This window comes from Paramacrobiotus metropolitanus, unplaced genomic scaffold (genome assembly GCF_019649055.1).
Source record: "Paramacrobiotus metropolitanus isolate TYO unplaced genomic scaffold, Prichtersi_v1.0 Parri_scaffold0000097, whole genome shotgun sequence".
Lineage (NCBI taxonomy): Eukaryota > Metazoa > Tardigrada > Eutardigrada > Parachela > Macrobiotidae > Paramacrobiotus > Paramacrobiotus metropolitanus.
The window spans coordinates 448,061-476,003 of NW_026570317.1; the positions used below are offsets into that span (position 1 = coordinate 448,061).

Sequence of the window (27,943 nt, forward strand, 5' to 3'; positions counted from 1 at the left end):
CACCTGTCGCTCTATCTCGGCCATTTCCGCTGGTGCACGGCGATACTGGTTCCGGTACCGAGGTTTCGTACCTGGGCGAAGTTCGATTTTAAAAGGAGGGACCTTCGCGTTACCTAGTCTTCGACCTTCCGTATGAAAGAGATCTTCGTACTGGCGTAGCAGCTCCTTACATTCGCTAACCCATGGCGCCGTCTTTTTGTCACCTATGTCGAAAGTGTCTACTGAGACCTTTGGCCAACTGTACTCCCAGTGACTCAAATCCATTTCCGTTCCCGGTGATGTGGCTGCAAGTAGTTGCTGCTGTCGGCTCGCCTCGGTTGGGGCAAATTGGGCAAAGACGCCTGCCAGTACGGTACTGGCCTGGGGCTGCTTTCCTACGCCGACCTTTCCTTCCGCGTCCCTGGGAGGGCATTGTCCTGTGTTTGGACCGTATGGACTGTTAGCTGGTGAGCTTACCTGCTCTATTGTCCGGGTACCGACGTTGACCACTACGCCTGGGATGGCGAGCACGTTGCAGCCAATCACTGCATCATATTTGCCGCTGCCGAAGCTGTCAAAGAGCACGAATGGCACTACTCCGTGCATGCCACCGAGTGTGATGTTGAGCGGGACCATACCGGCAGTTCGGACAACCCGGTTATCTGCTACTGTGACGTCCATGGCGTGTGGGATAACCTCGACACCCAGGCCCCGAACAAAGCTGACGTTGATAATCGACAGGCTGGCTCCGGTGTCGATCAACGCGGTGGCTGCCTTGCCGGCTATGGTCAGGTCCACTATTGGTACTTCGCGGCTGAGTGGCAGCAGTTCCTTTGATCCTCCAAAAGGTGGATAGTCTGCTGGCGGGCCGGCGACATGTCGGGCCTGTGGGTTCTTCGCGCGCACGACGTTCCACACCATGTCGACCATTCGTGTCGGTTCATACCACTGCTGTGTCTCCTCGTCGAACCACGGCTTGTTGCCGAACACCACTTCGGTGCCATCCGGTGACCTTTCCACCAATACCGTTTGTGCCGGCTCTCCCTCACTCGCCGGGCCTGGTGATGGCAAACCCGAATATGGCGATGTACAGTAACTCGGGATACTGTACGATGGTGGGCTGTAACTGGTCATCTCCGAGTCGCTGCTTTCCATCCCATCCTCGGAGACAACGTTGCTAGTGCCAGCCGTTGCCGCCATAACTTCATTCACTACCGCCTCCATGCGCCGGGCATCTTCACTGGCTGTGGCGGTGCTGGCGGTATCGTCGGTAAAACTCGCTTCGCTGACACTCTCCATCTCCGCCCACTCTTTTTCCAGGGCTTCCTCCACATCCGCTATCAACCGGTCCACCCTGGCTCCGGGGTCAACAGCGTCAACCCACTTCTGGACACGGTCATCGGGGGCGTCCACTCCGCCTCCACGGCTACCACCGACTCCTACCTCGCTGCCTTCCACGCGGGCTGCTGCCACAGCCACGCCTCTCGCGCTCCCAACCGGCGACGCAGGTGACATGGCCACTGCCACCTCTCGCTGTCCAAACCGGCGCGCAACATCGTCGGGGTCATTGCCGTTCTGGTCGATTTCGACCGGTGCGGCCGCTGGCACCACCACGCCCATGAGGTTAAAGAACACCTCCGGCGGCATCTTCATCATTACAGTCGCGTCCGCCTGCATCTGAAAGGTCACGGGGCGGCCGTTCAACAAGAACGTGACCGGCTGGCCGACTGCTCCCGACCCGATCCCAAGAGAAGAACCCACGGGGCCCTGGTTCCTCTCGACGGCTTCTCCGGCAGCTTCATCCATGCCGTCTTCGTCCACCGAAATCGGTGACGTCGGGTCGCCGGGGTACTGCTTACCCCCTTCCAGCACACTCCATCTGGCATTCCCGGGGTCGCTAGCCATTGAAGAGTACTGGGCGTTATAATACGCTGCATAAGCTGCATGCTCACCTTCTGTGCCGGCAGTTACAGTACTGCGCGCTTGGGCTCCACTTCCGCCCTGGCCGGCATTGTTGTTCTTGGGACAGTCGTTGATTCTGTGCGGTCCGCCGCAGTTAAAACACTGCACACGCGGGCGGTTCCACCCGCCACGGCCTCCACGCTGGCCGCGATAACCTCTTCCACCTCCACGCCATGGTGACCTTTCACTGCCCGGTCCTTGACGCTGTTGGTTCATGCTTGACCCACTTCCTTGGCTGGCTTCCGGCTGGTAATTGCTGTTGTAATTACTGTTCCAGTTACTGTGCCTCCAGTCCCGTCTGTATCCCTTCCAGCTGCCTCTTCCGGTGTCTTCCTGAACAGGGCGGGCGCGTTCAGGTGCGTTACGCAATTCCAAACGCATGTTCTCCAGTGCACGCTGTACCCGGCTGAGCCAGTCCGCAGGCGTCGTTGCGGTTTCAGTGCCGAGTCGAATTAACAGTGCCGGCGTTAGTCCGTTTGTCAAGCGTTGAATGCGCTCTTCGTCGTCCATTAAGCTGTCCACTCTATCGCATAGCGCCAGAATATCATTATAGTAGTTGCCCACATTTTCGTTAGGGGATAACTTCCTTTCGCGCAGCTGGCGCTTCGCCTGGTCTTTGTAGTCCTTAGATCGGAAACGTGCGATCAGAGCATCGGTAAATGCTTTCCACGTGGCGTATGGGGCTACCGTTCCGTCAGAGGTGACCTTTCTGTACCAACTGCCAGCGTGGCCAATAAGATACAGACCGACGTTCTGTATCTTTTTGGCCTCATTCCACTCTTTGGCGGTGGATACGGTGTTGAACCGGTGTAACCAGTATTCAACGTCCTCATCTGCCAACGCGCTGAAGGAGGGCGGCTCCGTCAAAGACAGCTTTGTCATCTGTTGTGCAAGATTGACAGGATCCACTACGACCGGTGTCGCATTGCGCATATTCTGTACCGGCGGAGGCGGGGGCGGTGGTGGCGCTCCGTTTGTCGACATAATCCCAATATTTATTAGACTGAAGCAAAAGGTCTCAAATAATATTATCACACTGCGTCCAGTATAACAATATTATTGTCCGTCCTAGTCCAGCACCAAATGATACATTAATCGCTCCACTACTACGTATCGCTGCAGACTTTACGCAGCAGCTAAGCGGCAATGCTAAAGTTGGTATTTTAACTTTAATTCAAAAGTACCGAACAACTCCGAAACGGACCAAGAGAAAACTAAAACCAATTCAATTCCCAATGCACACTCACACTGCGTTTAAATATTCTAGGTCAAGTGCACGCATTCATAATTGCCATGTTTTGCAGTCGCACATACACACAGAGTGGACAACGGACAGTACGTACATCTTCCTTAATAGCCCATATGCTTATGATTGATAAGACAACACGATAATTACCAGCACATTATCCATAAGGCACAAGACCACTGTTTACTCGATACACGTTACTAAATATAAACGTTAATTGCTGCTGATGATGGACACTGGCCATATGTGCGGCCGTAAGCCGTCTGTTTATCTTGCCGGCAATGACTGCGTCCGGTTATATGCCGTATGTCCGTAACAGCACGAGCAAATGAGGTAAAAAAGGATATATGTACAGTGGTATGTAATTGTAGGAGTAATGTGCATGTTACTTGTACATTAGTACAAGCTTGTCCGGTAATTTCTGCCGGTTCAAAACAGCGAGATACACAAATTTGCGTGTTACGCCAAACGTAGTGTAGTGGCAATCGCTATAGCGCAAACTCCGCGCCAAATATGTGCTATCCTTTACGACAGAAATTACCGGACAAGCTTGTACATGCACATTAATTTTGTTATACTATATGTTACATGGACATTACGTTAGTTACAGGTACATGTACATGTGATTCTAATTGCAAGAAGCTATGTATATGTACCGTTGTATGTGTAATTCTAACGAATAAAAAGCTATGTATTTGGTAGCAAAGTGGCTTATACATTTTATGTACAGTGTTTTCTACACTCCGATATGTACACACTGGAAAGCACGACAAACTGATTAAATCCGTGTTGTAAAAGTCGGGCATTTATTTTCCTTAATTTTCGCATCAGCATCGAGAAAGTTAATGTTTTGTTGAACGATCGCTTTTCTCAGCTATCATTAAGGTCTTACATACTTGGACTCCCATAAAGCAACAATTAGAAAAGTTGCTTGGCAGAAAGCATCGTTTATTCGAATAATTTACTGCCTTCTTTTATTAAAGTAGTTATTAATTGGCATGAGCTCGCTTTCTACTGATAGATAGCGCGTTTGGGCCGTTGTTAATCTGCGTAGGAAACATTTCCAGCGTACGAAAAAAAAAACGGTGAAACACCAGCAAATTGCACGGGTCTGTTTTCAGCAGGAACACTGAAACGTCGACACTTCGGAAGTACATCTTATGGGACTGGCTGCAGAATCAAAGAAACACTAAAGCAACGCAGCTACCATAATATTAACGCAACGGAGCATGCGGATAACGCATTCATCTAATACATAAAAAGTTGTACTGGTTTGTGCCGCTTGTGCTAAAAGCCCAAGGTATCTGTACACCTACGCATTTTAGAAGCTAACGCCGTTACGAGGATCCCCCAACAAACAGTTATATAAACTTATATCAATTTCATTTCAGTACCAAACGTATTTGAAAGGTTAAGAAATCGGTACTCGAACTGTATGAAACACGTACAAATTTTTTACTGTATTACATAGAAATTATTTTCGTATTCGGGTGCGCTTCAGATAAACACAGCCGTACTTTGCGATTGCTTTATGGTTTATGCGGCTAGTTGTTTCGAAAACGTTGCTGTTGCTGATCTGGAACACTGCATTACAGGACGAGGTCAGGCAGTTGGATCGGTAATTCGTCCAATGAAGACCGGTACGTTGGCTAACTCGTTCCAAATGACGACAAGGAAGGGTCGATTAGCCACGAAATTCGGATAGCTGAGCAGGTTTATTTCGTTCAGTTCACCATAACATGGCGCCGTTTTAATTCCGTATTCGTCCACTTCTGCAAATCATGTATTTAAATTATTTTTGAAATTTGTTATTGAACTATGTAATAAGGTCGCAACTGTGGCGTGAGTAATCGTGCTAGTGACCACATAGCTACTCCCTAAATTCCTAATACACCGCTCCACTGCTCCAACAATTTTCCAAGCTTAAAAATAATTTTAAAATTCCAGCAATTTATTTTAAAATTTGAAAAACACGTTAGAACAAGCTTGGGCCGGTGCTTGAACAAGCTTCATGGTTAGAATTTTCACTCCCATGCAACACTCGAAGAAGACCGTATGATAATGAGACTTTTTGTACTCGTACATCTGCATGTGTTTCAACATTTTGGAATTTTTTTACAGCCATAATTCCTTAACCATAATACCTTGACCGGCTAACAAACGGATTTCACGTAAATGTACACAAAGCATGTGGATAAAGTGCGAAAAAAGTGCTTCGGAGTGCGCGAAAGCGAAAGCTTTTGGTGCATGCACACGGATATGGTATAGTACCAGGTCACTTTCCTTAAGCCGTGGGAAGTCATACAGTGGAATCTCCCGATCTTGAACACCCTCGGTACGTAATTTTTTGTTCAGTGTTCAGAGGTGTTCACGGCTCAGAGGTTACCGCCAGTGTTATACGTTACGACGGTACGAAAAATTATGTTCAAGGTTCAGATGTGTTCGTCGCTTAGAGGTGTTCAAACTCGGAGGTTCCACTGTACTCATTTTCCTTGTAAGGACACATTATCCCAATTTACATACAGCGACTCCTAATGTATTCCCCGTTTACGTACAGTGAAACTTTCCAGCGTTGAAGATTTAATTTAATCCGTACCTATGGTCACCTCCTGCTTAAATTCGTCAACTTTCACCGGTCCGTCGCTGCTGACCATCGGCGAAAACCCCGTGCTGGACGCTGCATACAGTTCTTGTAATCCCATCGACTGCGTGCATACTTTTAAATCGACACCGCAACGGATACGAAATCTGGGAAGAACAATATACAGATTATTGCACGTCCGGCTTTTCTGTCGCCATTGCAGTAGATTTTCAATTGTCAGCGTCTTCTCCAGTGCCTGCATTCCTCCATTATTTTCCCCTGGTAACACAATCATCACACTGAACTGCCTTCCCAAAACATCCAAAATGACCATCTGCGGGTCTTCGGCGTGCAGGGCACGGGTGGTGTCCGGCTGAACATTATAGCAACGACTGGGATTGAACGTCTGCTCCATGAAGACCACAGATTTCTCTTTACCATCGGCGCAGTAGAACGTGTCGTCTCTGCTTTTTCCGGGATAAAACGGCTCCTCCCATTGACCGGAAAATTCAACCCTGTTCAGCAGGACCAGTGTGGCATCCGTCCGGCGTTCGTCCAGCCAGTGGTGAAACTTATTCCCCGATCTTCCAAAATCAGACTTCTGGAGGATGTCTACTGCTTTCTCGAAATCATCCCGAAAAGGCACTGGAACGAACTCGCACTGTAGGGATTTATAGTGAGTATAATGAGGCTCTACAGCAGACCATCTGTAGTCTTGATCTTTATCTAGATAGACTGGTGTCTCTCTGGTATGAATGACGACGGACTTCTCCAATGTCTCCTGATACTCGGAGACTAAACGACAATTTTCATCGTAAAATACGGTGGTGACACTGTTCAGTGCACCGTTGGCGTTAATGGCATCCAAGGATCCGAATAATTCTGGAGGAGTTCTTCCGTTTAAACATAACAGATTCGCCAATGCCGCGTAGACTTCCCCGCTAGTCCCGGGCAACAGCGTTGCGAGGACGACTTGAACAGCATGCGGACTAACGGCAATGTTCCGCTGAGGACAGTAAGAGGTTTCTACAAGCTTCTTGAACAGTGTCACGGCAAAAGAGTTAACCGTGGTTACACTGAAGTCGGTAGTATGTGGTGGCAAAGGATATCCACGGGGAATGGGATCGGGCCGCGGTTGCGGGGATCGGGTCTGTTTTCTCCCAAGACATGTCTTAAAAAATTCCAGTAAATTGGGCATTTAGAATAAAAATAATTGACACCTTTTATCAGTTGAATGGAATAGACATATCAATAGATAAAACATTATAACTTTTCAATTGCTTATTCCGTTCAATTATTTTAATTATTTCATCGTAAAATGAATTACACCATTCCAAAGCACTGATGAGACGCAAACATGTGCTAGAATACTTTGAAAAGAAATCATTAATTAGTATTCGAAACCAACTTCCAGATGCTAGTACGTACAGTACTGTATTACACTGCTCGTCTGCACGGCTGTGGGAGACATCAGCCATATCTGTGGCACAAAAAACAAAATCTGTCACAAGATTTTAACGTTTTCTGGATCTGCTGTACTTAGAGTATCCCAATAAAAATAGTTCTTGCTGGTTTTGCAGAACTTTATTTTACGTCTTCGCAGGCATGCGCGCATGCTTTCCGATCGATAAAGTACTGGTTGCCGGCAATTTCTCCGACGATGCAACCCGTACGGTAATATCTGTACAGTGTAAGTACATGTGATCTTGAACTTACTGTACTCTGTATAAGCCGGTATTAAAGCGCAGCAAACGCACATTAGTACTGCAATCGTAGCGTGTGCAGCCGGTGTTTTCTCTCATGCAGCCAAGCGATACAACTCATCACAAAATGAATGTTAACGGCGCACGTAGCTGCTGCTTGAATGGAATAACGTTATCGCTTTTATGTACAACTAAATTTCATGAAGCAATAAAATGCAGTGAATGTCCATTACAAATAAACCCGTTCAAAATGGTCGTAGTATACATTCATAAACACTTCGTAGGTTAAAAAGCCAGTTAACTTCGTAGATCACCCGTCAAAACGAATCCTTCAACCACAGAATCCTCAGCAAAATCAACTGGGCAAAATCCAGTACCAGATCCCCAAAGACCCCGCCCATCATCACCCACATAATCACACGCTTAATGAAATAGGCGCTGCAATGTGGCGGCCGGTTCCACATGTAGTATTCCGGCCACAGCGGTGCGTTGTAACAATCCGTGAAGTTGTCAGTGAAGTCCGGGTCATGGGCGTACCAGCGGAAGCGGATGGCGATGTACAGGATGATGGACATCAGGGCGCCGGCGGCCACGATGGCTTCCATCAGCCGCAGCGGGTAGTTGAAGGATTTTTGGAAGAAGAGGGAAATGGTAAGGATTCCGTAGAAGAGTTCCATAGCGCCCAGGACGAAGCCGGGTTTCAGGAAGTCCTCGGCGGTGTTCTGGGTGTGGAAGGTCCAACTGCTGATTTCCACTGTAATCAAAAGCATATGCAAAAAAGAATACAGGCATAAATCTCTGTTAAAGTACGGGGACCGGCGGCGCCATCCAGCGCTAATTTAAAGAATTTAATTTTTGCTCTAACGCCTATCGCACAAACAAACTTTTTTTGGATTCCGGTGCTGTGTTCAGTTTGCATTAAAATGAATGTTTTCCAGTTGTAATCTCATCGTTAATTTAGGATGGTATTAAATTTGTGAAGCGCCAACCGATTGTACGATTGTCATTTTCACGTTGTCTACAGATTAACGACGTTTTAATTATTCCACAAAAATTAAAGAGGCCAAATTATTCCACGTTGTTTTGTACGAAGTTTTATTAGTTATTCCACAAAAATTAAAGAAACACTGAAATCACGGCGCGATGTTGTTATAATTTGGCGGCAATTTGACACCATTGGTTTGCGTCTGAATTATTAATTTTGTCCCAGATGAAAAAATTTAAGTTACTAGCTCAAAGAACGACTTTCGAAAATCACGACTGATATTTTAACTGTATCGGAGAAACGCAGTGGACGTCGGCTTCACTTCTTGAATTGTTGTCAACTGGTCTGGTGGTCTCATAGATAGAAAGTACTTCAAAGTACAGTACGTTAAAAGTGGGCCCGTAGTTATGTAGATTGTAAATGAAGAATACCTTGGAAGAATTGTGCATTCAGTTTCTTACCTATAATTTGCAGGCCGATATATATTAATCCGAGAATAATGTGAATTCCACCGAAAATTATGCGTAAATGATATTTGGTCAATTTCTTGGGTAACTTCATCTTCATCGATTTCGTGCAGTAATACGAGTAATATTCTGTCCGGTGAACAAGGCCTTTGATGTGTTGATTAAACTGGTAATATTACGTTTTTCAGAGTGCAAAGCGCTGAACTGAGTGAGCAGATATATCTTCCCACGGACGGTGGCAACTTGGTAAGTTTGCAATTATTATTAGCTCTTAAAAAGATAAGAAATGATTCACAGCATCTTGATACCGGCATCTTTAGGTCAGTGCAATTTCTGTGGAATGCGCGCATCATTCGGCAGCGGATTTTATGGAGTTGTCAAGCGCTTATAAGATCGTTAATTTATAGAGATTGAAGCATCCATAGGGCTGCTTAAAACACCGCGTAACGATCTGAAGCGAAAGAAATTTGAAATAATCTTTCGCTGTATTTTGTTCTCGGTTTTTACGTTCCACTTATTAGCAAATGTTTATTGTTGGCATACGCTTACACTGTTAGTGAAGAAGATACGTCATATACACGTAATAAAAATATACATATTACATCATTTACATGTACACATATTGTACTGTACCCGCGCGAGTAAAGGGACAGTAAATTCCCCTGGACCGCCAGCACTAGACGTCGGTTTCTTTGATGTCGAAGTATCCGACGCCTAGTGCGGGCGGTCTGGGGCAATTTTCTGTCCCTTAAACACGCGCAGGTACAGTATATGCTTACATATCATAACATAATAATGTATACACGGACTCACATAAATATACAGCTTAGGACTAAAAAGACGGATAATTCCACCCACAGCATTCCGAACGCATGCGGCGCAGCGCGCTGTATGACTTAGCTAAAATGAAATTTTTCACACTGATATCTTTACATATACAAGGTAAGCCTCGCACTCCGCGCTCGGCAAATGTGTAGTGGAAAGGTCAGGCTTGAATTTATGGACTGTTACGAGATACGACAGTAGTGTAAACCGTTAACGACACCAGTCGTGGTAGTGGACAGTGCTGGTAGATCGGTCACTTACTCACCTACAGATTTTGCTCACGGGACAGTGTTGGTAGCTCGATCACTCACTTACCTACAGATTTTGCTCATGGGTCGTGGTAGCTCGGTCACTCACTCACCTACAGATTTTGCTCACGGGACAGTCGCTGACTCATTATTATGCTATCGCAAAAATCAAAAGCGTACACTCGACGTACAGTACAAACTATTGTACATTAATGCATAATATTGTCCCAGATCCATGGTTACATTTGTCCTTACTTCAAATGTCATACTTACTTAAATTGCAGAGTTCTACGCAATTTTGTTGTCAGGCTTCTCAAGTACTGTAAGCACTTAAGTAAAACAACACTTTGTCTGGATCGTCCCGAAATCTCAGGAAGACTATTTAAGATCAAAATGTCACCCGTCCTCACTGGGGTTGACATTCTAAGTATGTTAAATGTAAGGTGCCGTAAATTTTTTCCGCCCCTCACCTTTTGCTATGGTCCTTACGAAATTTCTGGATGACCTCGTAGTCTAATCCATGGAGATTCAGGCTTTTCTATACTTAAAACGACTAAGAGAGTTTTCAAACCTTGCAGTTCTAGGGACAAACAAAATTCAGCGTAAATACCTATGGAAAATAAGATTAGTTTCAAGACTAAGAAGGACTTAAACCGACCACGCGTTGATTTTTCCATAATAACCCACGGAGTTACGCCTTGCGACGGTAAGATTGTATGAATACAAGGTAAGCCTCGCGCTCCGCGCTCGGCAAGTCAGTATTGGAAAGGTCAGGCTTGAATTTATGGATTATCTTAGCCCACTCGGTCATTCACTCGCGTAACAGATTTTGCTCAAGGAACAGTTGTGGTAGATCGGTCCCTTACTCATCTACAGAATTTGCTCACGGGACAGCAGTGGTAGCTCGGTCACGCCCTCTCCTACAGATTTTGCTCAAAGGACGGTGTTGGTAGCTCTTTTACTCGCTCATCTAGAGATTTTGATGATGAGTTGTGGTAGATCGGTCGGTCACTCATCTACAGATTTCGTTTGGACGCCTAATGGACGGTAAGACTGTGTGAATGATGCTGCAAGGGTACAAAAGCCTTTCGCAGCTGCGCTGACTAGGTCAGGTCCTCCTATAAACCTTTTTTAACGTTAAGTCCTTTACTTTTGTACTATACGTAACAGTAAAATTAATAATAATTTAGTACAGTATATTCCCAGATCCATAGTTACGGTTTTCTGTATCTGTATTTAACTTCACCTACAGCGTGGTAGCGCCAAGTTGAAGACAGTTGGTTGCCAATTATTAAAATTTCAGAGTTTGGTACTTTTAACTCAAAAGCAAAAACAGCAAAAATTTAAAAAAAAAATTAAGACAGCAAAAATTTTTTAAAAAATTAAGACAGCAAAAATTTTTTTTCAAATAGGTGAACCGTGAACCATAGTTTTATCCATAATAATTGAGCAGAACTAACAAGTACAGGGAAGTGAGGGGGCGAATTAAATATGCGCTGTCTTCAACTTGGCGCTACCACGCTGTATATCCGTAAGTACTTATCGTTAAAATAACACGTGCTGTACAGATGTCAGGTACCTCAAATAAAAAGTAAGAGGGTGCTTTGTCAGGATCATCCACAAATTTCAGGAAGGCAAAAGACCACAAAAATCCCACCCGCCCCTCGTGGTGGTTGAGTTCCTGAGTATTGTTAACTGTATGGTTCTGCAAAATTCGTCACCCTGCCCTCGTCCTTACTGTCCATACGTAATTTCTCGATGATCCCGTTATGTTAAGTACACAAACATGGATTTCGTATGTTCTCCAGTACTTAAGACGACTAAGAGAGATTGTGGAACTGGAAGGGTCTAGGTTCAATCAAAATTCAACGTAAATACCTATGGAAAACAAGAATTATTTCAAGACTAAGCTTGACTTAAACCGACCACGCGTTGATTTATCCATAATAACCCACGAAATTACGCCTTTTGACGGTAAGATTGTATGAATATATAGATGTAGATATCTAACTGATACTTTAACGTATACTGAAGCGCTAATTTCTGCAGTGCTACCAGAAAATGCGGGAAATATACAGTTAACGGAAAAAGCGGGAAAAACCGAAACTCTTTTTTCCCGCGCTGTGGCACGGACAAGCACATAAAACATCATTAGAAAATTCCACTGCCGTGCAAAAGGTTGTGCCCTGCCGACGTGATAGGCCACTGAGAGTTACTCCGAGGTTATTGAATAATAAAACGATACCAACATTTTCTGTTCATTTTGTAGTGCCTTTGTGATAAGTTAAACGGTCATATTGCGGTAGTTTTGTGCGGATATCATAAAGCTTGTGGGCGTACTTGCGTATCTACGGTTTACAAGGTATCATGGGCTGGCAGATCGATACTTGGTTTAACCGCTTGCGCTTCCATCTACGACAAGTGGGACCGCTTGTACTGCTCATCCTCGTACAGAGTTTTTGCGTCAGGAAAATTAATCAAGATTGAGATGCATACTCGTATAACGCAGAACTACGCTTTCTGTTCTCGGAGGCAGGGGATAAAAGGTGGCAGTGGCATCTGCCACTGGCAATTGCCACTGGCAGTGGCATCTGCCGTTATGCTTGTGGCAAACGATAAAACGTGGCAATTGCCAAAAACAGCTATGCGTACCTTTTACGAAAAGTTGAGACCAAGAAATTTGACAAAACTAAGAAAGGGTTATCCTAGTGAATGGTGTTGGTAATAATACTGGTTACACCGTGCCTGTAGTGGTAAACTGAGTAGGGCTGATACCGATGGGGCAATGAGATTGGAAGTGATTATGGTACTGCTACTATGTATTCAGTCTTTAATTTTCTGTTTTTCGAATTAGGTGGAGGTTTTGTCAGGCCTTTCAGTTTTTAGCTTGTAACGTTCTGAGGAGAAACTTAAAGATATAACCGGCTTCTACTTAACAGTTTAAATTTTTAGCTCGATTGGTGGCATTCAGAATTGTATCCAAAACAGAATTTTTTTACGATTCGTAACAAAAAATAGGTTTCGGTAACAGTTCTACCTAATGTTAAACGTTGACCGACAGTTATCCCTTTTCTAAGTTTTAAGTCGGAGACACTTAAAACCGGCACCACAGTTATGGACAGCAACTTGTAATAATTCGAGCTATCAGAAGCCGATACGCCACAAGCACTACAGTGTTTAACGTAACAATTCAAAAAGACCACAAATTATAAAGTATTTGCCAGAAGAATTAAATTATTATTGCTCTACGGTCCGTTCATCAAAATTACAACCTCCCTATATTTGTAAATTGCAGTTACCAATGACTTCGAATTGTTTTCATTCATTAATAATCCGTGATTTATTCCGCGCGAAGTCTACTGGTCGGTTATACACGACTTGGGTTCGGCAATATAGCCAAGCAATTTTTGAACCATTTCTGACCATGAGATGACACGGTTTAAGTTAATGTTTAAATCGGTGTCCCGAATCAGTTTATTTGGAATTTCGTGTTTGTGGCAACTGCCATGTTTTATCGCTTGCCAGTGAGCTGCCACTGCCAGTGGCAATTGCCAGTTGCCAGTGGCAGGTGCCACTGCCACCTTTTACCCCCTGCCGTTCTCGGACCGCTGTATGACACGACCACACCGTTACGAACGGGAAAGCGTGTTTAGCGTTTACGAGTTATGTCGGAAATTGGTCCAGTCTGTATGCCAAATGCGCTTATAACTACAGATAATTACAGGTTACCAGCCCATGTGTTAGGTTGACCACAAGGCAGAATATACTTGGCTTTAGTCCTTTCTTATGAGCCGATTGCTGTCATTTGCTTTTCATCACCGCAGGACTTGTAGCCATAGTAGAAATTAACCGCGTCCCGTTAGCTGCATACTCAAGGGTAGGTAGAATAATAGTCGACCAATGCGAAGCAGAGGTCCTCTATGTGCAGGAAATTTAGGCTTGGGTCTGTCCATCAGGTCACGCAGTAAGTGCACTCACTACGGCAAGCTTAGTACCTACTACGGCATATTAATTAAGCGAAAGCCCTCTGTTTTCACGAAAGTAAGACATTAGCCTGTCCGTCGTTCGCGCAATAAGTTGAATATAAGGTCTATTAAAAATTAAAAATACTAGGTATTACCCACGAACTAACCTTTCTGCCGGTCACGATCTACGCACTAAGTTACGGTTCACCTTCTTCGCTGTTCTTGGGAGAAACAGTCCACACGAAAAACATTCTTAGCGCTACAAAACAGTCTTTTTTAACAATAAGCTGCCAGTTTAACATTGCGTGCTCTTTGCAAATGACACGATTCGTAGTTCGTACTACCTTTGAGCACTGGATCAATTTTGTATCAATTTTGCAAGCTGAATGCTCAGTCTGTGACACTTTGAGAAGCTGTCAGGTTCAGTACTTATGTATACTCGAGCGGTTCGTGTTAAAGCTGTACTGCAACAAGTGGTCAACCAGCTTGGAAAGCTCACGAATGTCGTCGCGCTTCGGTTGGCCAGCCATTTGGAGTGTCTGGTAAAGTTGGACCAACCACAATTGGTCCACAAATATAATATGATCGTCAATTCAATATTGGTGCGCGTTTTTGACGGTTCCTTGTTAGTCAGACTCATTTGATATTTATTTCGAAGTAGGCCCAAAACTTTATCGGTTGCGCGCATGATTCTGTAAATTCTGCTGATTACTACGTGAACCGTAAGATACGTATGGATAATTTTAAAGTCTTTTAGGTATGATATACTCGTATTCGTGATCCTCATACTTGCGTGCACGAGCTTATGACTAAAGTGTTAACAAGAAACAATAAAATTTCCTGTCCGTTTCGCGTTAAGTGTCTTAACTAGGGTTATTGTATTTTTTTTACATTACAAGGTGGCACGTAAGAGCAACAGCTTATTTTTAAGAATCACTTGTAGCGGCTACTTCAAGGGGTAAGAAAAGTTATTATTTCACAATTTCACAATAAAGGAATCCACACCGTTAGTCCAGTTGATTCCCATTTGTAATCCTACAAGGCCGTAAATTCATCAACTTGAAGCACATAGTCGCAACTATTTTGTCTAATGAAGTTTAGAAATTTGAACAACTCCATTGCAGAACTTCTGTCATTCTTTAGTAAACACAAGCTGCGGCGAACACATTCGGCAATTTCTGCAGGAATACGGTCATCAACATATGGAATAAAGCCGTCTTCTGCTATTAATTTTATGAACTGACAGTCATCCATTGCGGGTCCAGCTTCCCACTTTTCAGTTTCTTTCGAAAGCCACTGTTTATGGATCTCCAGTGCACAATTAGCCATCTCCAGGATTATACAACCATAACTCCACATGTCAGATTTCCGTCCAGGAGTTTCGGAGCCAGTGCAACAAGCTTCTGGAGAACCTCTGGCGCCATATAGCGGATTGTTCCACGAATATGTTGGATGTCGCAAGAACGAGTGTCAAAACGTTGTAACTGCACGCTATCGTCCAAATCGCCGATTATCATCCGAATCTCCTGTCTGCTAAACCGTGTGAGAATATTTGCTGGTTTTAGATCACCGTGCACGATATCGTTGTAATGAAGAAACTGTAAGCCGTCAGCGATTTCCGAAGCGTAACGCACAACTGCTGGACAATCCAGTAACAACTTTGTCGATTCGTCGGTGGAGACATGTAACCGAATTCTTTTCTGTCGTTCTAAAAGGTCAGACAAATCTCCATCTGTAAATACAAGAAAAACGTTTTCCTGCTGGCATGGCGAAACAACTTGGTTTCAGATGTTTAGACTCAGGCTATAAAAGCCGGTTTCCTTTTTCAGGATTTTTCAAGCTTTGTTGTAACGGCCCATGATTATGGTGACGGCAGCTCAACCAAAATGAATCTCCGCTATTTTTTAAATTGTAAAAATGGTTAATAATTTTGACAACCTAAAGACTGCTTTTAGTTTTCGCGGAACATGATTTAAACCCTGTTTTCTTTCAAATATGCCCTTTCAGTTTCGAGTTTGCAGCCACATTTCAGCGCACCCGGACAACTGGGAGTGTGACATCTGCCGCACTCAAATTCGGCAAGCGCTTTTTGCCGCGGGACCTACGGACGCTTGGACACTTTGGCTGGGACAATTTGCTTGGAGAAGTTCTCACTTTGCACCATTTTGACGCAAACGAATTCGACACGCTCAGTTTTCGATTGCTTTCCTGGCGTTTTCTTAGGTTATCAGATATTCTTTAAGTTTTCTTAGTATTTTTCTTAAGTTTTTTAGGTTTTCTTGAGTACTCTCAGATATTCTTAGGTTGTATAGGTAAGTGCCTTAACTCTTAAGTTTCATAGTTGTCTTAGGATATGTAGGTTTGTCGGTTTCCTGGACTGCCTAGGCTTCTGAGGCTTCATCTATTTTTCGGCTTATTTAGTTTTCTTAGGTTTTTAAGTTTTTGCTTTTTTGCTTAGAATTGTTTGACTGTTTTATTGTGCCTAAAAAAAATCTGCACCATAAAATTTAATAGAAATGCATTTTCGTCGCATAAACGGTCTGGTTGCGAAATGTCTTGCGGCATGCTTCCCTGCCGACAAAATGTCTTCTGCGAGACGTCGCGTTGCCATTTTCAGGTGGGTTGGATAGAAACTGGATTTAAACTTCCCAAACTATAGCTGAGGTACTTCAGCACAGGGTAGTTGCGCGCACAAATGGTTTTTGAACAACTTATGCACTTAATGGTATTCAAGTACTGTATAAAACTACATGCCTATAGCACCAGGAAAAACTTTGGGAAAAGCGAACGTTTCAGTTGATGCCCACAAAAGTCCCCAGTGTAACGAATGTATATATGTTACAGATAGGACGGTTTGTTTTTAGTGAACAAATTTTCAATATGTACAAAATTCGTTGCTCGTTGCTTACCGCAGTAATCCATCATAATTTCGACGAGAGCGCCTCGACTCGCCGCTACTAGTGTAACTTTGTGATAAGTAACAATGTGTGGATGGTTTAACTCAACGATGGTGTTCATCCGCCGGCACCAAGAGGTCCACTTGTTATTGTCTTCCATTAGCTTTGACTGCGTCTCCAGAGTTACGACCTTAATTGCGACTGGTTGTTGTTCGTCTCCGGTAAAATTGCCACTCTCTGTGATAACTCCTTCATAAACCGCACCAAAGCTTCCCCCACCAAGATAGTCCGTGATGCGGTAGCTATAGCGACACGTTCTGCCAAACAGTACAATTTCCTCTGGCTTATTTCCTTCACTCTTGCTTTTTCCAAGAAGCATATTATATTTTTCAACAAACTTCATATCCTGCCTCTGTATGACGCAAGTTTTGAACTGGCCCTGTAGAACAAGTTAAAAAATAGCCTGTAGAATAGGTAGACATGCAAAACATATTTTGCCAGACGGTCTTTCACATACCCAAAGTCGGTTATAAAGCAGCATCAAATCAGGATCTCCGAGGATTGTGTCGTACACATACGGTGCTCCTTTTCCTAGGTCAGTTAGCATATCATAAATGCCGCGCATGATGCCTTCTCCGAGAAATTCCTCGTGTTTCCTCTTGTTCATTATGGCAGTGCGAAGTTTAGTACGGATGAATTCGTGGCACACGATGCAATCCCGAAACATCATAAGAGATAGCTCGTTCATGAGTATTTTTGAGCCTGGGTCGTCCTTTATCTGGGGACGATATCCCTTATATAAGTAATTTAACCTTGAAAAAACTTTGATTTACCAGTTACCGGGTTGTTACTTTGATTTACCAAATCTTGAATCAGGTTTCCCATGTGGCACACGGTGAGGCTAAGGCATGTCCATAGCAGACATAAAGCAGACAGAAATTCAGGGTTGGGAAGTAGCGCAATTTCTTTGCATATCTATGTCAAAGAAGCATGTTAATCCGGCAGACTTTGCTCTTGTCGGTTTTTAATACAGTACTTCGAATGCTGCCTTATATGGGCTCCCCTTATATAGGGGGAAAAATGTGTCTAGCCGAACCAATCCCTTGTACTTCTGATGTAAGCCAGCTGGTGGTTTACGTTGTGGCTGCACAGCGTTTTATGTAAAGCGCTGCTATTAAGGCTGTGCAGTGCCGCTCTACAGTAGTATAGGCTTCTGGCGAAGCTATACAGGCTTGCTACTGATCGTAAAACTTTCGAGCTGATCCGGAGACGGAGAAAGGGAACAGAGAGAACGCCTATGTTAAGCTACCGTAGAGAAATTTTCTCGCCCGAATAAACGCTTATGGTTCTAAACTTTCCAGACTTTTGGAACTTTAAACACCATCATCACCTGTGAAATTTCGCCTCCTTCTTTCTGATGATACCAAACGCGGCCGAATTCGATAATTAGAACGTTCACTGTTATAGTTTAATTGGCATGCTATCGAAAGCCCACGGCATGTGCGCTGTCTCTCTCTTGCCCATATGACTGGCTTCATTGTGTGCGCCATTGTGTTCTTGGCGCTAAAATGTCTGGTTGCCCACATCGGACGCCCGTTTCCGCTGGGCTTGCTTAATACCTGTTTTTTTCAGCGACGAGTCGGATTTACCAAGCCAAACCCATATGGTTCTGACCGCCCAGACTTTCTCTGTCAGTCAGAACCAACCAAATGTTCAAAAGACCAAATCAAAACCGAAAGGTTCGGCTTTAACTGAAATTTTCCGTAGACTTCTATGCTATTTTCCGGAACAGCTAGGCTCCGCCCATCAGGGTTTTATGATGAGTAGCAAGCCTGTATAGCTTTGCCAGAAGCCTATACTACTGTAGAGCGGCACTGGGCTGTGCGGCATTGACGGTACATGTGGTATTAACTGCACCAGGCAGGTCCGGGCTATAATACAGTTTTAGCCTGTTTACCTGCAGTTGTACGAGTGCCGCTTACCTGTTATCAGTACCTGCAATCTAAATAGCAGCGCTTTACATAAAACACTGTCAAGTCACAACGTAAACCACCAGCTGGCTTACATCAGAAGTACAAGGGATTGGTTCGGCTAGACACATTTTTCCCCCTATATTACTCTCCCTTATCTGGGCTCCCGGCTTGTTAGCAATACCCGTCAAATTAAATTTATCGGATTTATAGCAAAACCCTTTTCTACTTCTTTCAACCGGATTTACAAGTGAGCACACCAAAGAATTCCGAAATTTCACATCCGAATTATATTTATATATTATATTATCTATACAATATTATTTTTCATTAATTTCAACCGGATTTGCCAATGAACAAACTGAAAAATGCCGAAATTTCATGTCACTTTATTTTTTTCATGGGGTTCTCAGTGCAGTCAGTCTCAGTGCAGCGGGCGACGTTTAGAAAGGTTTTAATTTTAGAAAGATTTTGAAACTGTCGTTCATGCAACCTGAGCACTTTGAAACAAACTAAATGCTACAAAAGTACTGGCAAAATAAGTACTTTAAATAAATCAAAAATTTTAGTCAGGCATAACTCTGATAACAGCTGCGAAAGTGTGAGTAATAACGTAACCGCCCATGTAGAGGTTGCTCATATTGCTGGGGAGCCCAGATAAGGGAGAGTAATATAAGGGGAGCCCATATAAGGCAGCATTCGAAGTAGTGGCTTTTACAGTTCCTCTACAAACTGCTGCAACAATATACATATTGTAATTTCATTTGCAGTACCTCAGTGATACTTTTAGCCATCTTTGACTTCATCAACCCTCCCTGAAATTTGGTGGTGTATTGGTTTATTGTGCTGGTGTTACGCTCATCAGTAACGAAATGTCGAAAAAACTCTACATCAATCAGGTAAGGCAACATAGTCTGAACAATCAAATCCCATGCACGAGGAATGCAGGCAAATGCTTGACGACGATAGATTGTATTCCCTGCTCCAAAATCAAGTAGTTGAGCTTGAACAATATTTTCCCATGCCAAGACGCTGTAATTTCGGACTGCAGTTATCGTTCCGGGTGCTACAATAGTGTGCTCCCATGCAAGAAAGGTTTCTGACAACATCTGGCTAACCACCTTGGCTTCGAACTTTGCCACTTCGTTTTGCCGATCGTCATCCGTTACGGAAAATCCAGTTTGAAAACCAGTCTGTTCCCATTTGTCACTGTGTGCATTTATTCTAGCTACATCCTTCCACTTGAGAATGTTGCGCTTCTGTGCTGGAGCAGTATCGGTTCGTAGTCGAATAGTTTCAGTCCAAATGCGAACAAAATTTTCCGACCTTTGAATCCTATCCTCTCGCGCTTGAATCGCACGGTTTTGGATGAAGACGTTTTCTCTATACGAGGTGGTTACGCGGGGAAGTGCTGTAAACAGCTTTGCCCGAGGCCTATAACACCCATCGTATAATTTTAACGAAGAGCTCTTGAAATTTTTGGTAACTAGTTCGGAAACTATTGACGGTCGAAAATAGCTAACTACGGCGTCCAGTTTTCACGTTAAAATGATTCTGAATGGTGAGTTCTAAAACAGTTCAGCACAAATGTTCATTTCATTGAATTTTGTCACGTTGCTCTGTGGTTCCACATTTTGTTCAGCTTGCGGTTTATGGTGAACAAGAGGTTGTCCAACGTTTAGTTGATTTGCCCAACGCCGGGCCGGGACATTTCTGTTTGGGACAAAATGCTTTGAGGCATCTTGCCTTGCAACATTTTGACGCAGGACCTTTGGTCGCACTCGCCGATGATTCACCGCAAGCGAAGCTTGTACGCTTAGCTTCCACGGGTTTTTCAAATTTCTTATCAGGTTTCCGCGTTCTTTCCTAGTCTTTCTAAGGTCTCTTATCTTGTGACTCTTGTCTTATGTTTCCTCGGTTCTCCTTATGTTTTCGTATGTCCTCTTAAGTTCATTCTTGTGTTTTCTTATAATTATTTTATTCTAAATGTTTAATTCATTTTAAATGTTATATCTTTCTTATGTTTTCGTTGTGTTCTTTCAGGTCTGTTATGTCTTTCTTATGTTTTCTTACTCCAGGTTTATTGTTGATATTCGGATAGGTGGAATTTTTGTTCGAATAAGTAGCTTTCCGGCAAATTGTCTCATCGTCGAAACGACCTCCCGACTAAATGCCTAACGTCGGGATGTCCAGCCGGGTAATTGTCCCACGACGAAAATTTGCGAGGCGACCCGACCTCGACGCTATATGCAGTAGCTGAGGCCAAACGTCGCGCGACGAATCGTCCTCGGCGAAATGTCGCCCTGCCTTGCGGCGTAGACCACAAGACTCTGCATCCATCAAGCGGGAAAAAAATTCCGGGAGCTTGATACCGTTATCTGAAGTTAATTTTAGCTAGAAGAAGTGTGCTTCTTTCCTTTTCGGCAAAAGTAGCAAGTTACCGTCTTACCGCAGCCGGTGTGGCCGCTTAGACTAAAGAGTCAGCCGCCACGCTGGCCCACGCATGCTCTCTCTTTTTGCTCATTGTTCTTGTGTGCCCCATTGAAGCCTCCTTAGAGCCTGCTCTTGTCATTGCACTTCCCCGATTCGTGACTTTAGACTTCCCCGCCCGCAACACCTTTCCTTTTCTGTAGGTGGCATTTTGCATTCCTCCAAGAAGGTGTTCAGGTGCGCGTGGCACGGTCACTCTCTTTCGCCGACCCCGGTCGGCTGGCTTCTTGCTGACCTATGCTCACTGGCCACACCGACATTTCACAGACGGCTATCTCGCTGACCGCAAACTTGATGACGACCTTTTGCTGAACTGCATATTTTTACTCCACATTTTTGAAACGATAACTCGATGATCGAGAGATTGCTTAACGACTGCTTGCTGAAATTGACATGTCGTTGACGACACCCGCTAAATTGCATGACCAACAGAAACTTGTCGAAACGCGCTAAAAAGATCTAAGAAAACCTAAGAAAAGTACTATCCAAGTTGAGAAATCCAGCATAAGAGAATAAGAATCATAAGAGCCTTAAGAACTGTAGCATACCCATTGCAATCTGAAAATCCTGAAAACCCAAGAAGAACAATGGAAAAGCTTAAAAAAACCTAGGAATCTGGTCGATAAGTAAGCTGTCGGTCAACGAAATGGTTTTCGCAAGAAGTTAGGCAGCAAAATTGTGGAAAAGGCAAACAGTTAGTACGTAATTTTTCGATAGCCAGTTGTGGCAAACAGCACTATGGCGGCCAGCAAACTGTCGCAAAAGGAAAATGCGGAGCACACATCCTCCAGCTAGCATTAACAGCAATTAACGTTCTTATTTTCTAAATTGTCTTCAGTCACCGCCGGCAAGATTCTGATTGGGCGTATTCAAACACAATGTCATGTGACGCAGTTCTGGATACGGCCGATCTAACTGTGGTATCAGAGCTTTCTGAAGGTTTTTGGTTAGAGAGATCTCCAGACTGTGGGGAGGCCACGCGTAATATTGACCTTTCTTATATATAAAATTTTATATATATTTTGTGTATATCAATAATAAACATTGGTTATATCACAAATTTTGTTTTCTTTCATGACTTCGACGGCTTCTACCTATGCCTACTCGCAAGCTTTTTTTGGCGAACTGTAGCTGTCCGCACAAGTTGCACCACAGAGTGGGGGCCCGCGCTCAAGCTCGGACTTGGCTACTAAACTTGGACTTGGACCACACTTGGACTTCATACTTCGGACTTGGACTTCCTAACTTGGACCTGACTTTTAAACTTGGACTTCAAACTTGGACTTCTTTTGAGAAAAAAACTGGTGAGCCTAAGAAACCTAAGAAAACTAAGAAATTTAAGAAACCTAAGAATCCTGGAAAAAAGTCTAACTTGAAGAGTCCAAGTCCCAGTTTAGAAATCCAAGTTCTAAAAGTCCAAATTAAGATGTCCGAGTGTGGTCCGAGTCCAAGTTTTATTAGTCCAAGTCCAAGTCCGAGCTTGAGCACGGGCCCGGAGTCGTGTGTATCTTTGCACCTAAATTGCACGACGTTTAGCACAGAGTGTGGGTTGGCCAGCAGTATGACGACAAAGGCTGGGCTAGACAGCGGTGTAACCTGCCCTGGCGGAAACAAATTAACCGAGATAAATTTTCAAAGCTGAATTACCTGTACGATCCTGGGTCGAAACTGATTTCCCTTCTGCAAAAGCTGTCTACTCTTCTGCAATGACAAAAAGCTATAGTAACTAATCAAGCAAGCGAGCGAAGCGAGCTTGTGTTCTATACGTAGGATTTGAGGTTCTCTATAACACGGAGACCTCGAACCCGGGTCCCTGGGTTCGCCCTTGAGTTTTTGCTGCTGACCTACACAACTCGACACGCTGAGCCGAATGGCATCGAGGAACCCAAGAACCCGGGTTCGAGGTCGCTTAGGCCCCAGAGGTCGCCACCGGGATTTTGCACTTTTCTGGTACAGTTTAATGTGGCGATTCTAACCAAAGTACCCGGGTTTGAGGTCTCGGGATCCCCGAGGTCGCCACCGGGATTTTGGCTTTTTATTGTGCAGTTTAATGCGGCGAGTATTTTAAGAACAACCAAAATCTTAAAAAATTTGAAAACAAATAAAATATTTTTAAATCTTGATAATTATTTGTCAATATTTCAAAATATTTTTCTAAACATTTGAAAGTATTTCTAAGAATTTCTTTAAATATATTTAAAAATAATATTTAAAAACTCTAAAATTTCTGATATTTTTAGAAATTGCTAATTAATTATGTTAAGTATTTTAAAATACAGTAAAACCTCTCTATAAAATACAGGCACGGTTCCATCAGTTTCGTACGTTATACTGGGGTGTATTTTATAAAAGGAAACTGCCCCCAGGGGCGCCATGATAATTTGGGGTGGGGGCCGCCGCAGTACATGTATTTTATTAAAGCAACATTAAGGAAGTATCAAGAATCTGTAGTACTAGTACATCACAAGTTTGTATTGCATATGAGTACATTAAAAGATGCAAACTTCGTTTTGAGTTCATCATAAACATAAAGTATGATTAGTACTTGAAGACGAGTATAAAATATTTTTTGTGAGATAGACATATATAGTAATTACCATTTACATATGCATATAGTAATTACCATTTACACAAACAACGTTAATGTTGCTCCATATTAGTTCAGGATATATTTCTAGATATTTCCGAATATTTCGAATATATTAAATATTCAAAGGAATAAATCATTTAAATTAATAATAAAATTACGATATTAAGGTAAATATTTTTAAGTCCTCCCATTCTTTTGAATATTTCCTAAAATATTTCGAAATGTTATTGAATATTTTAAATATTCAAACAAATTAAATAAGTTAAATCGGTTATGTGGTTATGGAAATATTTTCAAAATTTGTGGGTCTTCCTAATTATTCCCCATTCTTGGAAATTTTGCTAAAAATATTTCTAAATACTTCTAAAAATATTTCCGAAAATATTCTAAATATTAGTAAAAATATTTCTAAATACTTCTGAATATGTCTAAAAATTGCTAAATTCTGTTAATGATTCTAATATATACACAGATTTCTAATATTTCTATGTATGTTTCTAAGTGAATCTTAGAACTAATTATAAAAAGGTTTATAATATTTCTGCATATTCCTTAGTATTGCTAAATTCTCCTAAATATTTTTAAATATTTTTGTAAGTATTTCTAATTATTTCAAATAAATTCATAAAAATTTTTAATTTACTTATAAATATCTTTAAATATTTCTAAATGCTTATTAAAATTTTAAATAATTTGTTTTACTATTTAAGAATATTTCTAAATATTGCTGACTTCTTTTAAATGTTTTAAAGTATTTCTAATATTTTTATTCATATTAAGTCTTTCCAAAAAATGCTATTATAAAAATATTTCTTAATGTTTCTGAATATTTCTAAACATTGCGAACTCCTTTTAATGGTTCTAAATATTTATACAGTTTTCTAATATTTATATATATAATTCGAAATGCTTCTCAAAAATATTTTTAACAATATTCAAAACTCTTTGCACATATTTTTAAATACTGCTAAATTCTTCTAAAATATTTTTATTTATTCTTATAAAAATTTTCAAATATTTTCGATATATCTATTAATTTTTTAAAATTGATTTCTAAGAACTCTTAAATATTCCAAATGCTTTTGAATATTTTTTAATAAATTATGTAATATCCAGATACTTTTAAATATTCATGAATTCGTTTAAATGTTTCTAAATATTTCGTAGTATATTTCTAAAGATTTATAATATTTTCATTTATGGTTCTAGATACATTTCTAAAAATATTTCTAAAAATAATTCTTAAAAAATTTGTAAAAATGTTTCCAAAAATATGTCTAAAGATATTTTACAATGTTTTAGATATTGCAAAATAGTTCTAAAAATTTTTATATATTTTTCTAAATATTTTTAAATTTTTTAGAATATGTCTAAATTTATTTCGTAATATTTTTAATAAATTATAAATATTTCGTAATATGTCTACTTATTTTTGCAAATATTTATGAATATTTCTAGATATTCTAACTATTTTCAATTATTACGATCACGATCGTTTGATTAAATGATAATGAGGATATTTGCATCTTTCTACATTCTACATTATCTTTAGCAGTTTTACAAATCTTCTCTCCACCTTTAGCATTCCTCCACCACGGTAAATAAGAAATATCTCTTTTATACGGTGCTTACACAATTGGGGTGGCATCTTGATTCTTAATCACCTGTAATATATTCTGGTGAATTTGTTTTATTGAGAACAACTGAAACTAAAGACTAAGAAAAAATAGATATTCATGTTTATTGATAAAAATTAATTTTCGAATAAAACAGAAATTTAGTAATTTACCTAATGCTGGCGGTATACCTACAACATATCGATGCAATAACAGAATTTCGCACAAAATAACAGGCTTGAGTTTGTATTACAGATAAACGTTGTGACAATATTATTATGTACCACGGGAAATAATTACTCATAAAAAATAATTTTGAGACGAGTCATTACTTGCATCAACACTAAAACTACACTAAAATGTCGGTAGGAATAATCATACGCTGTTATTGGGTTTAAAAATTAATAATCCTGTAATTGCTGCACGTTGCTTTGTGTGTCATGTCTATTGTTTAGTTGCCGATCATTAAATAAAATAATATACTACCGATAGGTGTTTGAGCTGCGCAGCTGTACTATGGGAGCCGTCCTTGGTGCTGTCTGTGTATTAGTGTCGAAAAATGTCTACATATGGCTTGCTTGCTTGCCCTTAGGGCTGCTGAGACCTATACTAGTAACTTTTATAAGCATGTACTCTTTGGTTGTTTAAGTGTACCTGGAGTCCATTGTGGGTGAAAGACTAATGCTCGGTGGAGAACTTCGTCTTTCTAGACAGGAAATTTTCCTCGTGCTGCTCTTATCGTTTATGCAACAGCAGATAGTCAGTGTGATTATAATACTAATCAAGAAGGCGCAACATCCAAGGGAGATCAGGACTATCTCTGTAATAAGTGAAAACTTTGCAGTTGCGCATCGCCACCGGTCACCGGACACCTTGTCCGTTAAACACGAAAAACCGCCGTGACACCAAAACCTCTAAATCCCAGTCCTCTTAAAAACTTACCGTCTCATACAATTTCGTATTAACGTTTTCTCAGTACTCGGACATCGTAACCATAATTCGATCGTTGTCTGGACAATATTTTTGGACGGTTTGACAAGCTTTGGTCTTTAGCCGTACGATCGAAACACTCCTCGGAAAGGTGTTTGGTAATCGACGCAGAATTCACTGACCGTTTGGGTTTCAATTGTCATACCACTGTGTTCAGGTCGACATCAAAGATCCGTTAGGGCTTAAGCTATTTCGTTTTAAACCAGACGGTTTTTCGGTGAAACGGCCGAAGAGTCAGACGCAAGTCAAATCGTGTAGGTGGGTTTAGTGATTACCTGTCCTATCGATTTGCGTATCGTCCACAGAACCATCGACATAACCATAACTGGGTTGCGGGACCGGGATAGGGCTTGGGAACCGATCGAAAAGTTGTGAGTGGTTGCGAACGGGTTGGTGGCCTATCAAATTTTGTGCACTTGGTGGTAAACTCCGGCACCGAATCGATGTTGTCCATGCGGCAGAAAGCACCAGTAAAATCAAAACAGTCCTTGTCATTTTCGCTGTGAATGGTTTCTCTTAATACTTAATACCTAACGATGGACTCTACAGGATTAATAAATCACATAAGTGAACATGTTTAAGGCACCACCATAGCACATAAACTAGCATCTACTTAATCTTTTCGAAATGACAGAAGTTTTTATGCCAATGCCTGCTTGATAGCTTGCTGTATTGCGTGCATTCATACTATCAGTTGAGAAATGGTGCTTATCTTTAAACAGACTTCGCTATCAGCAGATTCAGTCACAACCAGTCTCGCGGACCGAGATCTTGAACTTTAAAATTGATACAATTAATAATTATATCGTTATCAAATCGAGTCAATGAATTTAACGCTTGCAATCACCGTTATTGTTGTAAGAATCACGGTTATTGTTGTAAGAATGTTATTGCAAGAATCAAGTTGCGGTTATAAAGCAACGGTGAATTACGATCTCCAAGAACTGCGTCGTACAAACACGGTGTCCCGTTTCAATATCAATCAGCATTTCATTAATGTCGCGCACAATACCTTCGCCGAGAACTTGCCCGTGCTGCCGCTTATCCGGCATGGTAACGCGTAGTTCATCGCAGACAATAAGCAGGTTGCGTTTTTGCAAGAAGGCAGCGACTGACGTAGGAATTAACGACGGGGTTACAATTAACGAACGTTTAAACGGCAGCACACGTCTGTATTACCAAAACCATTTCCCCTTCGTTACTAACGAAACGAAGGGGATATCGTTTCGTTAATACCGAAGGGATGTTCAGTAACGCACACCTGGTGTCATTATCATGTTACACCTGGTTAACTTATCATCTTACAGAAATATTGGTCGATATATTATAACTGCATTCCATTAAAAACTACCGAAATAAGTTTTCTTGCTCGTGTAATGAAGGTCAAGTGGATTTTAGATTTCCAAAGACATCACTTTTTTCAGATAAA

At 42.0% G+C, this 27,943-nt stretch overlaps 3 protein-coding genes across 5 annotated transcripts; all 3 read right to left on the bottom strand.

Moving 5' to 3' along the window:
• Positions 1–3,992: 3,992 nt before the first annotated feature.
• On the bottom strand, positions 3,993–7,331 carry LOC129596874 (serine protease inhibitor-like). Its single transcript, XM_055494274.1, has 2 exons — positions 5,784–7,331; positions 3,993–4,959 (listed from the first exon to the last, which is right to left on the bottom strand). Exons 1-2 carry the CDS (start codon positions 6,964–6,966, stop codon positions 4,790–4,792), a joined length of 1,353 nt encoding a protein of 450 aa, XP_055350249.1. The 5' UTR covers positions 6,967–7,331; the 3' UTR covers positions 3,993–4,789.
• Positions 7,332–7,549: 218 nt separating this feature from the next.
• LOC129596897 (uncharacterized) lies at positions 7,550–9,114 on the bottom strand. The gene is made up of 2 exons (XM_055494298.1): positions 8,918–9,114; positions 7,550–8,225 (listed from the first exon to the last, which is right to left on the bottom strand). Exons 1-2 carry the CDS (start codon positions 9,021–9,023, stop codon positions 7,789–7,791), a joined length of 543 nt encoding a protein of 180 aa, XP_055350273.1. The 5' UTR covers positions 9,024–9,114; the 3' UTR covers positions 7,550–7,788.
• Positions 9,115–14,924: 5,810 nt separating this feature from the next.
• On the bottom strand, positions 14,925–27,115 carry LOC129596871 (uncharacterized). Of its 3 annotated transcripts, XM_055494269.1 has the most exons (10): positions 26,790–27,115; positions 26,467–26,701; positions 26,179–26,344; positions 22,966–23,019; positions 22,691–22,834; positions 19,602–20,262; positions 17,699–17,833; positions 17,376–17,636; positions 16,871–17,297; positions 14,925–15,693 (listed from the first exon to the last, which is right to left on the bottom strand). In XM_055494269.1, the coding sequence occupies exons 3-10, from the start codon at positions 26,187–26,189 to the stop codon at positions 15,299–15,301; spliced, it is 2,088 nt and encodes a 695-aa protein (XP_055350244.1). In that variant the 5' UTR covers positions 26,190–26,344; positions 26,467–26,701; positions 26,790–27,115; the 3' UTR covers positions 14,925–15,298. The 3 variants fall into 3 exon arrangements, with proteins under 3 accessions (XP_055350244.1, XP_055350241.1, XP_055350242.1); XM_055494266.1 differs by lacking the exons at positions 22,691–22,834; positions 26,467–26,701; XM_055494267.1 differs by lacking the exons at positions 22,691–22,834; positions 22,966–23,019; positions 26,467–26,701.
• Positions 27,116–27,943: the final 828 nt, after the last annotated feature.